Source organism: Aspergillus niger (assembly GCF_000002855.4).
Source record: "Aspergillus niger supercontig An08".
Lineage (NCBI taxonomy): Eukaryota > Fungi > Ascomycota > Eurotiomycetes > Eurotiales > Aspergillaceae > Aspergillus > Aspergillus niger.
The window spans coordinates 2,815,498-2,829,982 of record NT_166524.1 but is presented as its reverse complement, the minus strand read 5'-3'; the positions used below and the strand labels follow the sequence as shown (position 1 = coordinate 2,829,982).

At 52.3% G+C, this 14,485-nt stretch overlaps 8 protein-coding genes across 8 annotated transcripts; 5 read left to right on the top strand and 3 right to left on the bottom strand.

The window, feature by feature from the left end:
- Positions 1–607: 607 nt before the first annotated feature.
- Positions 608–2,183, top strand: An08g11910 (uncharacterized protein; the record flags this gene model as incomplete). Its single annotated transcript, XM_059749477.1, has 6 exons — positions 608–770; positions 938–1,041; positions 1,128–1,231; positions 1,425–1,600; positions 1,680–1,774; positions 1,869–2,183. 6 exons carry the CDS (start codon positions 608–610, stop codon positions 2,181–2,183), a joined length of 957 nt encoding a protein of 318 aa, XP_059606943.1.
- A 183-nt stretch (positions 2,184–2,366) lies between these two features.
- Positions 2,367–3,229, top strand: An08g11900 (hypothetical protein; the record flags this gene model as incomplete). The annotated part of the gene is made up of 4 exons (XM_059749476.1): positions 2,367–2,387; positions 2,437–2,790; positions 3,012–3,115; positions 3,148–3,229. The coding sequence occupies 4 exons, from the start codon at positions 2,367–2,369 to the stop codon at positions 3,227–3,229; spliced, it is 561 nt and encodes a 186-aa protein (XP_059606942.1).
- Positions 3,230–4,888: 1,659 nt separating this feature from the next.
- On the bottom strand, positions 4,889–5,579 carry An08g11890 (uncharacterized protein; the record flags this gene model as incomplete). The annotated part of the gene is made up of 2 exons (XM_001393252.1): positions 4,889–5,021; positions 5,086–5,579. The coding sequence occupies 2 exons, from the start codon at positions 5,577–5,579 to the stop codon at positions 4,889–4,891; spliced, it is 627 nt and encodes a 208-aa protein (XP_001393289.1).
- Positions 5,580–5,941: 362 nt separating this feature from the next.
- Positions 5,942–6,115, top strand: An08g11880 (uncharacterized protein; the record flags this gene model as incomplete). The annotated part of the gene is made up of 2 exons (XM_059749475.1): positions 5,942–6,030; positions 6,082–6,115. The coding sequence occupies 2 exons, from the start codon at positions 5,942–5,944 to the stop codon at positions 6,113–6,115; spliced, it is 123 nt and encodes a 40-aa protein (XP_059606941.1).
- A 1,042-nt stretch (positions 6,116–7,157) lies between these two features.
- An08g11870 (uncharacterized protein) lies at positions 7,158–9,089 on the top strand (the record flags this gene model as incomplete). The annotated part of the gene is made up of 6 exons (XM_059749474.1): positions 7,158–7,235; positions 7,289–7,355; positions 7,405–7,862; positions 7,987–8,172; positions 8,226–8,764; positions 8,819–9,089. 6 exons carry the CDS (start codon positions 7,158–7,160, stop codon positions 9,087–9,089), a joined length of 1,599 nt encoding a protein of 532 aa, XP_059606940.1.
- A 403-nt stretch (positions 9,090–9,492) lies between these two features.
- Positions 9,493–11,212, bottom strand: An08g11860 (uncharacterized protein; the record flags this gene model as incomplete). Its single annotated transcript, XM_001393249.1, has 3 exons — positions 9,493–10,527; positions 10,581–10,925; positions 10,988–11,212. The coding sequence occupies 3 exons, from the start codon at positions 11,210–11,212 to the stop codon at positions 9,493–9,495; spliced, it is 1,605 nt and encodes a 534-aa protein (XP_001393286.1).
- Positions 11,213–11,744: 532 nt separating this feature from the next.
- On the bottom strand, positions 11,745–12,286 carry An08g11850 (hypothetical protein; the record flags this gene model as incomplete). The annotated part of the gene is made up of 2 exons (XM_059749473.1): positions 11,745–11,860; positions 11,977–12,286. 2 exons carry the CDS (start codon positions 12,284–12,286, stop codon positions 11,745–11,747), a joined length of 426 nt encoding a protein of 141 aa, XP_059606939.1.
- Positions 12,287–12,651: 365 nt separating this feature from the next.
- On the top strand, positions 12,652–13,291 carry An08g11840 (hypothetical protein; the record flags this gene model as incomplete). The annotated part of the gene is made up of 2 exons (XM_059749472.1): positions 12,652–13,001; positions 13,057–13,291. The coding sequence occupies 2 exons, from the start codon at positions 12,652–12,654 to the stop codon at positions 13,289–13,291; spliced, it is 585 nt and encodes a 194-aa protein (XP_059606938.1).
- Between the last annotated feature and the right edge of the window lie 1,194 nt (positions 13,292–14,485).

The window sequence follows — 14,485 nt, the reverse complement described above, 5'->3', positions numbered from 1 at the left end:
GATCAATGTTTTTGGCATCAACGGAAATTTTTCAATATAATGCCCAGTGAACCGGTGAACTGGTGAATATTCCAAGTCAATGGGGTCAGTCTACAGGCTAACAGGTTGATAGGTGGCGGATAATCAAGCATCTTGTAATTGGGTCGGAACCCAACAGTCAAAATTCACGTAGCTGACGCTGACCCAAACAGCATTTCACGTGAGCTCCCAAGGCAAATAGTGTACTACGCGTCATACGCTATTCCGGATCTGATCTAGCGCGGTCTGGCGGAACCATGCCAAGTGACGGGCGACCGTACGCGCGGGCGCGTGCTTGATGTGGGTAAACACGTAAACATACCCAGAAGCGCGTAGACTATATCACGAATTGTACTCATGTTAATGCCCCGTCGTCAGGGCAATCTTTAGGAAACTTCTGGCACGACACTAGTCGAATGAGCTGATCTGCATTACTCTATTGCGGCGACTATTACATCTTCCTGGCCTGGGACTGCCATGTTCAGGATACCTTGACAGAGATGGCCAAACAGGTCCTAATCCGTCCGTGTACAGTACATATGGACAATAGCGACAATGTACCAACGTAGAAGCCAATGTGACCTCATACATGACCTCATACGCGATTTCTGTTGTGGCTAGATATATATATGTAAGTGTGTGGATGGTGTCCTTTAGAGCAGCTGCGCTACTAGCTCTGCGACATATATATTTGTGGCCGGTTGCCCTCTCCATAGCCGGGCCAGCCAATATATCCTTATTGCACTACAGTTGTGCTACAGAGTACAATGATCATAGACTGTAGCAGCGCAATTACCTACAGTTAGAGTCTCAATTAATGCATACATCATCCAGGAAGGCTGGAAGGGTAGATGGTAACGTTACAAGCTGGACTATTATAAGCAGCTCCGTACACGCGGTTGCAAACATGGTGCAAGAGCGTTAAAGCCTTTCCAGTTAATCGGGCCGATTTCCGCGACGCCTAAGCAGCGCGTCTTCTCCAAAGCTACCATTGGATCCTTGGATTTTGCCACCGACAAGCGGGTCATTCCCTTTCATGGTCTAGCGCCATGGTAGGGTAGAACAGAGAGTCTCAGGGAGTTGCGCACCGTCTGTGCGATCGCGTTTAGAAAGACACTGTTATCGCAAATATAGAAGGCAGGGACAGGCAGCCCCTGGGATCCCCATCGGCGGGAAAGGGACAGCTAGATGAAAGTACTGTACCCTTGGTCTAGTGTGTGCGATTACATGTTGATCAATCCAATTGCTTTGTCATCCAGTACACAACCAACGCCCTTTGAGTTCATATGATCTAGTAGAGGCTTTTCACACGTATAAACGCACCCCTTCCATGCCGATGGTCCACGCCCGCCGCGGCTCCAGAGTGAAGACAGGCCCTTGTGGGTGGTCCGCAGCTGATTTGTCAGCATAGCCGACGCATGCCGCCCGGCAGCTGGGACATGTGACTCTCACCAACTGCGTCTCCTGAGCTTGGCTTTCATATGTCCGTTTCACATACTCTTCAAGGCAAGCCCGATGGAAGACGTGCCCGCAGAGAACTGCCACCAGGCTATCTACATGGCTTTCAAGGCAGAATACGCAGGTGAACGGACGAGACCCAGGCCGGGTAGATGAAGTATGGCTGCACTCTCCACTGCAACTGTTCTGTGGGTCCTGAAGAGTTGTCGACCTCTTCGTGAGCAGTCGGCTGCCGAGCCTGGTAGCATCCGTGGTCGTCAGACCCTCCAGGGCTCCTGAAGGTGCTGTAGAATGGGCGGTGTCTGTATAACTTGGTGGTATGACTACCTGGACTGTAGCCGGAGAGTCATTGTGTTCTGGTCGCGCGCGGTCGTCCGGCTCGCTGTGAAGAGACAGTGGGCGGAGTTCATGGTCGTGTGAGATCCGTGACGGTTGACGCTTTGGGCCTATGCTCACCGTCAGCACCATCGACAACGTTATCAGAATGCTGCTTACCGGAGGAGAGCTTTCCCCTCCCTTTCTTCGAAACCCGCATGATACCGTATCTTGGGGAAATGCGTACAGCCCAGTGGTGCCAATTATTCAGGAAAACATTCACGGCGGCGCAGTGCCTCCGCAAACTCGGAGCAGAGATCTTCTACTCTAGGTGGTACCTGAACGTAAGGCTATTTATGCCGTATTCCTGGATCCACTGGTCGGGACTGTAGTTTTCGCGCAAGCATCTATAGTTGAAGTGCTAGACCAGACCCACACACGACGCCGTGGCTTGTACATCCCAGGATGGGGTGTACGGAACAGGCATCCCCTACATCTACGGGAAAGGCTATAAAGGGGGCCCATCCGACTCGTGCCCGACTACTCTCAAGATCTAAATCCGGACATACAGTATCATGGATGCTACGTGGGCTCAGGTATGCAGACTTGTTCGTTTCGATTCGAACCTTATACTCACCTTTCTAGTATTTGAGAGTTAAGACTGCAGAGATCCTATTACTTCTGCGCATTCATTCAAACCAATTTTCGTGTTTTGTTCTTGTGGTGAAGGGTGTTCTGTTGTACCTAAACCCGCTGTACCCTGGGCTAATCCGGAATGTGACCCTCGTTGGAATCAGTATATGTCTGGTTCTCTACCTTGTCCGCAACGACCGATGTATCGACCAGTCGGTCCTATCTCGTGCAGACGGTGTGGTGCTCGCTGGGTTCTACATTGTCACGGGTCTTGTCAGTCTAGTAAACTGGCTATGCCCCGGAATCCTACCCGAACCGAGAGTCGCCACCGAGGCGACGATGATAACGGTATATTTATCATGGATGGTACAGCGGCGGATGATGTGTACTGCGCTCTGTGCTGCCAGTCATGGCTCCCCAACAATCTGCAAACAACTGCCTTCTTTGTGACGCCTGCCTGGTCCTTGTGTCGCGCCTCTGCATCTATATTTCTGGTGTCGGCAATACATACTGTATCCCGCTGCAGCACATTGTCAGTTTTCTTTAAGACAAGCAAAAGCAGTACTACGATACTATACTGTACCTAGGGTCTTGTGCATACCATTCTCTACTCACGAACTTCATACTTCGAGTGCGATGGTACGTTTGGATTAGCGGGCAGGTACTATGAAGACTTCCTGAGACTCGGAATGTAAGTAGCTGAGCTATAGTATCTTTTACTAGGTGCTGGAATAGTGTGCTATGTTTGAGCCGTACTCAAGAGATGAAGGCCTTGGAAAGCCTTTCCTGGTATACCGTATCCTGAGACTGGGGTTTGACTTTCTCATGTGGAAGACGACCTACAGAGGAGCCAGAAAGTGGATACCATATTATTCATACAATGGGTTGTTTTCGAACCCTAAATGCCAATACATGCTACTCCAATACTATGTTAGCACATGGAGGAATGTAAATGAATTCTATGTTGTTATGGCGAGGCTGGGTATGCCCCAGGACACAGGACCAACGAAAAGCCATTCATCACGTGGCCACTAGCTATTTGATGGACGGTAAACCCGCAGAAATATCTTCGTTTGCCATTACCCCACACGGCTCGTATACGTCCAGGATTTGGATATAGCAACTCTGTCGGTTCCAATATGAATTCAGCGACAGTTTATCCTGGAGGGGGTTTTTTTGGGTATTTTGATACGATGAACGCATTGATGCTCCGTCAGCAGATTCTAGGTACTTAATGCTGGGCCCGGGTTGGGTGGACCAGAAGTTAACAGAGAGTCAATCAAAGCGAATGCGAGAGTAGTATTTCCGGACATCTCTGAAATCGAACTCATAACTGGGAGGGAAACAGTCGAAAAGGAGGGTGATTACGGTCTGTTATCCATCACTTACCCCTCTAATGATGCTAACCTCTTCCAGCGAAAACTCACTACTATGCGTATATAACTTGTCCAAAAGAATCCAGCGGTTCCTTTGATGTCCTCGCTAGGAGCGAATCTAAAGAACGGAAAGGTGCACTGTTTGACTTACTGGAGCTTCTGGAGAGGAAGACATTCGCCATCATGGAGAACGTCTGTGCCGCAAAGGAATCCTGAGAAATGCACAATTGGGCCATGCGTTACTCAACGATGAGGCCCACTAGGGATATGGGTTAGGCGCTAGAGCCAACAGTTTATAAGCACGGTTCTTGGACTTACATGATCTTTCAGGTTCCTTTGTTACCATCTGTAGTTAGTAAGATCCATCCTGAGATTGTCGAGTGAGCTGAAAGCGTTTCACGGTGGGGCGCTGAGGTAGCAGTTGTCCGGTACGGTTGACGAAGGTATTGTAAAACTTATGTGGATTATCAATCCTTGCCTACCAACTTGGCTTTATTCGATCTGGAGTTACTAAACTCTCCGTAGTATAATGGCCGCAAGGTATATAAAAGGGAAGAAAGGCATCTCGCTTAGCGGGCTAGCATCCAACCTTTGAGTGTTCTCAGGATGCCGATTCTGGGCTTTTGGATCTAAGATACCATAATCTTACGGACGTAACATTACCGGTACAGAACTAACCGGTTATGTGCCAGCGAGCCCTTGACAGGCTAGCATACCACCTGGTTAGGGCTCGAACACAACTCGTCTAAGAATTTGGAATGCCTATTCGGGCTCCTCTGATACGTAATGTACCCGTATTAACGTTACTGAGTGCTTCGGAATGTGACTAATCCTGGACTAGTAGGCGTCTGACATATAATCTAGTACTGGAACGGTTCAAGACTGCAATGCGGGCCGTAGCACGGATACGTACTATATTGGCAGTTGGTGATAGAGAATCCTTCGTGATGCAGTGCAGTATAGATTGCCACCGCCCGGCTGCAAATGTCCATCGACTTCTGTGGTTGTTATAAAGGTCCTAAGATCGGTAGTGGAAATGTATCTGCGCCAGACAGCAGGACTATGATGGGACAACACCGGAAGCCCTCTCAAGCTATGTGTTGTGCAACTGCTGCGCGGCGCGCGATCTCCCATGGTCCAAGGTGCCACACCAGGGCTTCGATATCGCGCTCGGGAAGACGTGTTTTCTCGCTTACGTGAGCCCAAAGCTCCGACTTGTATCTGTACAAGGCACGAGGATCAGCTCGCCAAGTCAACCGTGTCTGGGGAATGACGGCTCACGCACTGCTGGTACCAGTACGCTATGCTGTTCTTCCAGTTCTCGTTCCACTCAGGCCGGTGTCGGAGGAAGGCGTACCGGCATTCGCATGCCTTGGGAGTACGGCCAGGTAAATACTGACTAATCTGTTCCCACCTCTCTCCATGATCGTGCATGGCAATGACAGTGGCATCCTCATCCAGGGCCCAAGCTGTTGGTGGGCCCTGTCCGGGAGGTTTCGGGAATGCCCGAGCCAAGCTATTCAGCTTTGCCCGTCCACTGGCTCGCCTGATGGGTGGATCTCCTGCAGAGTCCGCCACATTGTTGATTTTGTCAGTTGGGGCAGCTTCAGGATCGAGGCTGTTCGATTCCATGCTGTCCACTGCACTAGGCGGGGGAGCTTTGGCGGGGTCGCTCAACAGGCACGACACTCTCGGGGGATTGGTAGCAGCAGTGATCGAAGGCCCTGTTGCCACATTCGATCTTGTGGGGTAGCGGCTGCCCGTGCTCTTCGGGTGCATTGATGTCTATCGATATATCTTGATTCAGCCCTGATTGAACTCTTTGGCTTACAGATTAATAGTAGCGAAGATGATGAGATCCTTGTGAACAGGCTGGGAGGGCAGCGTTATATAATAGGGATTGATTGTGTTACTGTGAAAACTAGAACAGTTTCCGCAATTCCCCTAACCTATACATCGTAGGATTTGAACCGCCAGAGCAGTGGTTTTACATGGAGCATCTGCTCACGTATTCTGCCCATGATGAACCAGGTGAACTTTGATACATGCCAGCTTGGAGAGTTTGGAGATTGTCCTTGGATTGCTACTGTACTAAGAGTAGAACAGAGAAGGCGCTTCTTGACTCGATCTACTCCACCATAATGGACGGATCGCGTCGAATGCCTACTATGACTGTACATACTGCCAGTCTCAACTGGAAAACTGCTTATGGACCGATCGAGGATGTACTGTAAGCAGACCAGTGCTACGACCAAAACTAACTGGAATAAATACTGTATAGAATGTCCATGTCGGCCACTGACTCTGCCATATGAGAAAAGGGTCAGGGTGGTACCAAGCTGCCTCAAGGGAGACGGCGGTTGGACTGTCCTAGAGGATAGCCACAGGTCTAATCCACATTGGTAAGATAACCAGGCGCAAACTAACCATACCCAGCCACATAGTAAACTATAACCTCTGACCGGCCAAGATCAATATCGCATTCCAATGGCGAGTCTAAACTGGGCTCATGTCATTCTAATCAATTCGGGACCTATCACGAGCGATACGCTATATACCCTCGGGAATCCACAATAGCCGAAAAAACTGACCCACCACCTTCCATGCAGACCGTTGTGATGTATTATGTAATCAAACGTACTTGGCACAAGGAAAATCATAAAGATCAGACGGGGACTGTTACAGCACAGCCCACGGTTCCTCCGTTCGCATATTGGGCTGGCAGGCTGGAACAAAGCCATGACACATATACAAACGCCTTTTGGGCACGAGTCCAAGCTAGGACGTTAGGTATCATATAGTACCTGAAACAGATGGGGAACAGGGCGGTGGAATTTATGCTGGTTCAGATGACCTAATTCTTCCATTGTTCTGCAGATAATCACCTGCGGGCATACTGTGCAGTGACTTACGCGGCAAGTTACTTTGAAGGCGGCATACTCAACAGCAATAGCTGTCGGGTTGTATGCCTCCCTTCAGCCATGTGCAAGAACAGTGTACCTGTAACTGGTTCAGTGGGATTCAAGTATTACTGTAAGGACTACCAGGTAGAACGCCCCCTGGCTAGATCTTCCAGCAAATAAGCCCTGAGAAAGCCACAGCCGTAATTCCTCAGAACGCAATTTCAGTGGTCGGTAGCCAGTGAGGGCATCGCTCGATTCGTAGATTTAGCGACCGATATAAATAGGTATACGGATATTTTCTTGTTTTCCATAATGTCACTAGGAATACTTTCGTGATCGGGAATTCCTTAAAAGTATATGAGCCTATAAATACCGGCTGCCCCGCTCCTACTCTTTGGACGGCTGGCTCATCTCTCGCTTTGCTGGCATCAATCATTCGAAACCCCTATTAAAAATGCTTCACGCGAGCCACCTAGTCATCCTGCCGTTTGTGGTCGTTCTCTACGTTCCGGTTGTTTGGGCATGGATCCAGGTAGGCGAGCGTCTAGGCGGTAACGACCAAGGACGTCACTAAGCAAGTAACAGAGCTTGCAGATTATGGACGTTATTCACGGTCTACCAGAGGGCCAGCCAGGATATATGCGCAATTTCAGTATGTTTTCGGATGAGACTGCAGCCATTATAGACACTGAGGCAACTAGCTCCGGGCACAAGCGGGACCAACCCCATCCTCGACGATAGGCCACAGGCCCTGGTTTGCGGAGACAATCAACGCGTGCCGCTCCAGCAGCGCCAATGGCCTCGACTTGAGGCACTGCCGGGCTCGTTGATATGTCCGCGCTATGCGCCAGACACGTGGCACAATCGTTCCGCTGTGGGGGAGATTCACTGGTACGGCGCAAACCTCCGCGAAGTGCCTGATCAAACCACACTGGCCGAGCTTCGAAGGTCCCCCCTGCAGGCGGGCGATAAAAGCAGGGTGGGAGATCACCACAGCTCTGCTGTGGATGCCCAGACAGCAGACCTGGCAGAATATGCGTTCCCGTCTGACGCCGGTTCGGAATGTCAGCACGCGTTCCAGGTCCCAGCCCAGGCCACTGATCTTTTCACGGTGTATTGGATGTGGAATACGACCCAAAGACATCGTGACGGCTTTTTGGTATGACTTATAATGATCTAACCCCACACCTGCATCTGCACTCATACGGACTCCGGAACACTCGTGATAGATATACATAACCTGCTTCGATATCCACATTATCCCTGAACACGAATCTGACCAGCTCCCAACATCGAAGTTCTATTCCACCAGCCATCCAAGACCAGGCCAGACGAGCGCCACGCCACATACTGTACATAAGACGATCGAGAATCCCAGTGCGAGCATGAATCAGGGCGGTCTGGGACCGTCTTCCTCGGCTGCTGACTGGACCGGCAGGGTCAATTCAGCAACTTGCTCTGCGAGCCCTGTAGGCAGACGGGCGGATTGACTGTGGTCTCGCATGTGCTAATGCTTCAGCAGGGGTTGTTCTGCTCGCCCGCTAGTCCGACTCTGCCTAGTGCCACCGCCGCAGGGACAGGTTCCCTGTCAACAAGACCAGCGGATACACCTACGATGTCCAGCGCCCTAGCAATGATAGCATCAGCAACACGGCTTCCAAACCCGGTTGGCTCTGACTCGTGGCTCCGTGTACATACCACATCGACGTCTCCTTCGCGTTCTCGGAGCCCACAGGACCTTACTGTTTTGGACACACTGGCTACTGTAACAGAGAGCGATGCTCCCTCGACGGCCGCCCCTGATACGGAGACAGTGGAAAAATCTTCGACATCCACGACGCTCCTTACAGCATCCACGAGCTCCAGAGACGACATAGGCTCTGCGTCTGATACAGACCCTTCTCAAGTCCGTGCCACTGCCACCAACAACGTTGGTTGGGGCAGCATTGTCGAATCCAGCTACAAGACCATTGGTTATTGTTCTTTTACGGAGCGCTGTGGGCATCCGGATATTTCCTCATCTTCTCTCCAATCGGCCTGTGAGGCCCTTGTCAAGGATGGGTATGTGGGATGGTTCCCTCCAGAACGGTGGCTGTGGCTAACCTCTAGTTCCAGGTGCGCTAACCCCTCTGTCGAGAGTAACGACTTCTTCGGGTCGTTTGAGTTCACCGCCAAGAACCAATTGGCCTCCTGCACGGACTCGGCACCTTTGACCATCAAGGGTTGCCAGGATGGTTTCAGAGATGCGGCAAGCTATGTTGACAGCCAACTAGCACGGAGCGGTGACCTTGCTTGCGCAGGCTTCGTCAACATAGTAAATGCCGCAGGCGATGAAGCAGGGGCCGTTATAGTGAGCGGCAAATGCATGCCTGATTTTCCCGCATAACCGCGGGCTAAGGACCGTGTACACGTGCCGGGTCTTGCTCAGTTATCTATTATACGGTGCTCTTGATTCTGTGGATTCGCTTTAACAATAGATGAGCCAAGCTCCTGCAATGTGGCTATCATAGTCAAGGCAACCCTGACACGGGTCCGGGTCTTACTACTGTAACCGTCTGTAATATTTCCTAGTTCGGAGCCTAGTCAGGGCTGCCTCTTAACACCAGTGTATGTTGCCGTGGAACGATACAAAACTTTAAACATGTACATATCATTCTAAGCCAGAGTAGAGGGAGCCGAAGTGCGAGCTTGAAGGGCGGGCTGGAGCGCTGGACCGCCCCGTGACATACCACATACAACATACCAGGAACGAGAGGGACCATGCCGGGAAACCCGCTCGTAGCCATCGACTAAATCTCCATTTCCGGCGCCAGTGCGCTCCACAGTGAACATCGATCCGCTTGCTGCGGCGGGATTGGCTCCATCGCGGTAGTGTTCGTCTGTATCTTGAGCCGTTGCCCCAGGCCGGGCTTCCACGCTTCCCAGCGCGGTGCTTGGCTACGCCTGCGAGGGTTCGGATCCAGTGCCTTCACGAAACTGATCCAATAATCCATCACGGTGGCGACCGCATTCGCGTTGATCCCGTTGTAGCTCGTGATCTCGCTATTACCGGCGAAGCCGACTCCGAAAATGGCGCTCAGCTCGAAGATATGCGGCACACCCAGGCCTTCATCGACCAGCTCGGGGGCTCGCACGTTGTATCGGTAGCTCCAAACCCTGCCGGACGGGAGGTGATCTGCCATGGACGCTGCGACGCGATTGCCCGGGCACGTAAAGGCAGCGTCACCATAGGCGGCAGATGCGGACGGGAAATAGGCTGCATGATCCGCCACGGGTCGCATGCGAGGATATGCATCACCGATGGCGGCCAGGCTGGCAGATGATAGCCCTGGGTAGTTGGCGTTGAGAAACCGTGACATGTCAGACGCGTCGCTGGCGTTATAAGCAAAGGTCGACCCCTCGTTGGTGTCGTCACCAACGAGCACGGGAATTTTCACGGTCTTGCCCTGATCGAAAAGCCGAGACAACTGGTCTTGCACCACCGCACCGTCAATGACGGGCAGAAAATACCACAGCGGGGGCGGATCCACGGCGGCGTCTGGAAATGGGTCCACCACGTTGCCCTGCTGTATCGCTGCCAGGTCCGCAGACTGAAGACACGCCAAGGCAGACGATGCATCCGAGCAGCCGACGCGCTGTACAAACCGTGTGTACTGGAATTCCATCTCGGCAACCGTGCGCAGTGTGGGCCAGAATGGAGACTCCAGCACCGCACCGGCAAAGAGTCCCTCCGCTCGGCCGCCATACGCGGTCATATGATGCGTCACCGAACCCGCGCCGGCGGAATCACCATGAGCGATAATGTGGTCCGGGTCGCCCCCGAACTACAACCGAGCAGGTCAGCGCCTGCGCTATAGCAGTTCGGACCGTGACCTACCTGGCTAATATGCTGCTTGACCCATGCGAGGGCCTTTCGCTGGTCTAGCAATCCCACGTTCAGGTCTCCATCCCGCCGGATCTCCTCGCTGGCCAGGAATCCCAGGGCCCCGACACGGTAGTTGAAGTTGACGAACACGAGGTCGTAGCCCGAATGTTGAATGACGTTCGTCCCGTTGAAGTTGGCGTTGGCGTTGGATGCATAACCGCCGCCCTGAATGTGCACCCACACCGGCAGTCTGGAGAGGGTGGTTGCGTGGGAGGGGGTGAACACGTTGATGAACAGACAGTCTTCCCCCACAAGCGGGCTTATCTCCTCTCCGACGCCGATGCAGGTTGGCCCAAACTACGCCGCCGCCCAGTCTGTCAATACGCGCCTTGATGGGATTGCGATGGAGGGTCGCCTACCTCGAATGCATCCTGAATGGATGATGTGCTGCTCGGATCCCCTGGTGCACGGAACCTTTGCTGGCCTAGGGGAGGTGCTGCGTACCTCATCCCAAGATATTCATCCACCCCGGCAGGCAGTCGAACCCCGCGGTAGCGAGCATAGCCCAGATCGACCTGGGGAGAGCCGTCCACGCTGACCGCGCAGGCCCCCAGGAGAATGACCAGAGAATATTCCCAATGCATCAGAAGCGTAGAGCGAGAACTGCGCAACTATTGTCTGCTACGATGATGCCCCTGTGCACGGCCATTACTGAGCCCCTTCCCTATCCACGTGACCATCGATAGCAGCCAGAGGCGCAGACCTGCTCCGGTCGGCAACCGCGTCACGGGACTAGAAGTCAAGCATTCCTGCCAAGGCGGGTGGAAAAGAACCTGGTGGCTTGGTGGCTGTACGTGGGAGTGATTTTGCTTCCGTAACCCAACGACTGGTTAGCGCTCTGCCTGATCCTGTCCAGACAAACGCAAAGTGGCATTCAGTTGCATGACGCGTACATTTGCTTCTAGACTTGCCCCCCCTCCACAACGAGTTTGCACACAATGCGCGATAATTTCTCCCCGCCACAGAGGGTCATACTCGACCGGCAAGGCAAATCCGTCCATCACTATGGAGTTGTCTCTGGGATAGATCGCCAAGAATGACTGCGTCGATCGGGTCCCACTTGCGGAAAAAGCTTGCAACACTGCTTGGATTATGGTTGGCTGTAGAAGATAGATCTTACGGCCGAAAATGGTTACGGGGCGTCCCATCATCCGTTTCGGCGGATCGCTCCACCGACGCTTGTCGGTTTGCCGCTTTGGGCCAAGCTCCACCGGTGACCTTGGGAGTTGGATCTGATCGAGAGGTGCAAAAGCCTTACCACATCCGGAAAATCTCCCAGAACCCACCTGCAGGGTCCTAGTCGGCTGTGGGATTGGGCGCGCCGTAGATTGATGACTGCAATACATACCTTCCGGGACATTGCCCGGACCAGCCTGGAACAGTCCATATGCTCCAGCTGCTCGATTCTGTTGTGGTGCTGCTCGCTCACCGCTAGGAGTTACTATTGTCTCAGGCTCGAATAAGACAAGCCTGCTCCCCCGTGCTTGGACAGTGCTGATCGCGGGAGAGTCCCAATCAAATGCGCTTGTCGTGATCATGTCGTCGGGATCCAATGTACAGCTTGAACAGAAACAGTACCTGCTCCCGTACTTTGAATCTAGCGTCGCGGTTTTGAGCACGATCGGTGTCTGCCTAACCGGAATTAGTCTTTGGGCCATTGCGATCACCCGTTTCAGTCCTCTACACGCGGTCCCGTTGTGCACATCAATCGCCTGTGCGGTCGCAAACGGCCTCTGCTACTATGCTTTCTATACAACCAGTGCACCGCTACCCGAGGCCATCGCTAGCGTCTTCGCAGATATCTTCTGGTTGGTAAGTCCGTGCTCCGGCGAGTGACCGGCCCGGGCGTTGGGGGCGGGAAGCGAGAGCTGACCCAAGCCTGCAGCTCCAGGAAGCGGGGTTGCCGCTGTACAGCTATCAGATCCTGGTGCACATGCTCCATGGACGCGCACGGTGTTTCTACAAGAGCACCTTCTGGACCGCGCTCGGCATGGTGGTGGTCATACGCGTCGCGATCGCCACCATGCGCGCGATCCAGATCCTCGACGGGTCGGTGCCGCTGACCAGGGCGATCAACTTCCTTCATATCGGTTACTTTAGCTCGATTGCCATCGCCGAAACATACAGCTCCGTCTTGCTGATCGGATTCCTTCGGAAGGCGTATCAGACGGCGCTGATCGTTTCCTCCATGCGACCGGTTTTGAGGTATCTGTTATGGTCGACTGAGATACGCCTCTCGGGCCTCTGTCTGGTCGGCATTGTGCGCGCTGCGACGTACCCATTCCAGCTTGTTGAGCAGCATGCCGTGAATATCCCTAACCAAATTGACCGTTTTGTCTACTCCCTGGAGTGTCTATTTCCCGTACTTCTGATGTGAGTGGGTTCGCCCCTCAGCCATCGAACCTTGGCTTACCTACCTTGCTGCCAGCATTGACATTGTTGTTCCAAAGGACCGAGGAGCTGGTGAATTACATAAGATTATCTCGGTCTCCTCTCGAGATGTGCACCACGCTAGACGTTCTCTGCCCTCCCCGCTGGATAGCTGGTCTTCAGCCCCACCGGTGCCGGATAAACAATGTACCAAAGGTATCACAACACCCGAGTCGACTGACCTGACAGTCAGCTGCCGGTGCCATGATACGCAGCCCCGCCAACAAGTCTGATGAAAGATGCGTGATCTTTCGTAGCCTTGACAAGCTACAATATGACCGACAGTGGCTATGAGCACCCTGCAAACCACCAAAGCTCATGGAGCGGGATCTGGACGACAGGGAGATGGTAGTCTGAAATTATTGAGTCCTCGTCGCGTAGAGAGCCTATGATAGTAGCTGAATATTCCATGATACGGTCGCGAGCACCAGTCAGGCGGCGTCTTTCGTGAAAGTGACCATGGTCATTGAAACGCTATGGTAAACAAAAACTGTTAGTGGCGAACAGCAAGACCAGAGGCTTGATACTCAGCCTGCGGGGACGAGAAAGCTGAACGGCCCGTTGATCTTCTATTGACAATCGGCTGTAAGCGACCAACGATCTTGAAGAGTGTCCGACAAGATCGCTCAACAGCCATAACAGTCATATGGGAAATTTACCCTTCAGCACCACACACTTTTCACCAATCGGGGATTGGGCTCTATGATATATTAGATGGCCTTCAACATATCCCAAGTTTACTCTCCATAGAGTATTTTCTGTACTGTTCGCGAAATTGGAGCGTTGATGATTGGTCTGCCTAGGTGGACGATACTCAACAGTACGTGGGTAGTTTTGCTCCTTAGGCTTCATATCTCAATAAGATTTCATAGTCCTGCACCTGTTACCTAATTAAACCACTGCTTAACACCGGTGATTGTTCTTCTAAGCCGTAGGATCCGACAAGGAACTTTGCAAGGGTATTATCTACACCCAAGAACTGTTTCCCATGCTTCTATTCTAAGAAGGCAAGTAGGCCCAAGATTGTTGCAATGTTTGCATACAGAGATAGCATGGCCCGTTCCCACACTTGGCGCTTGTGTACAAGCGTGTCTCAAGAGTCAGCACGAACAGGCCAAGAGCTTTCGTACAATAATCTATTCTTAGTGAGTCTGGCCGATTGCAGAGCCCTGGATGGAAATCCAAGTTCTCAACCGATAGCCATGGATAGCTCTTTACTATTTTCTGATGATCACACCAGTAGGCTCTCCCGGGCCAAGGTTTCAGGCTTGATTGAGTGTGTTCCCCTACATCATCTGATACTAATGCAAGTAACATGCAGCATATAGTCTAATCACAATTCAAGCGGCAAGTATGAAATAGCCCAGAATGGCCAAGCGGCCACAGTATCTGTGCAAACAATGACATAGATATGAGGAAGTAGCAGA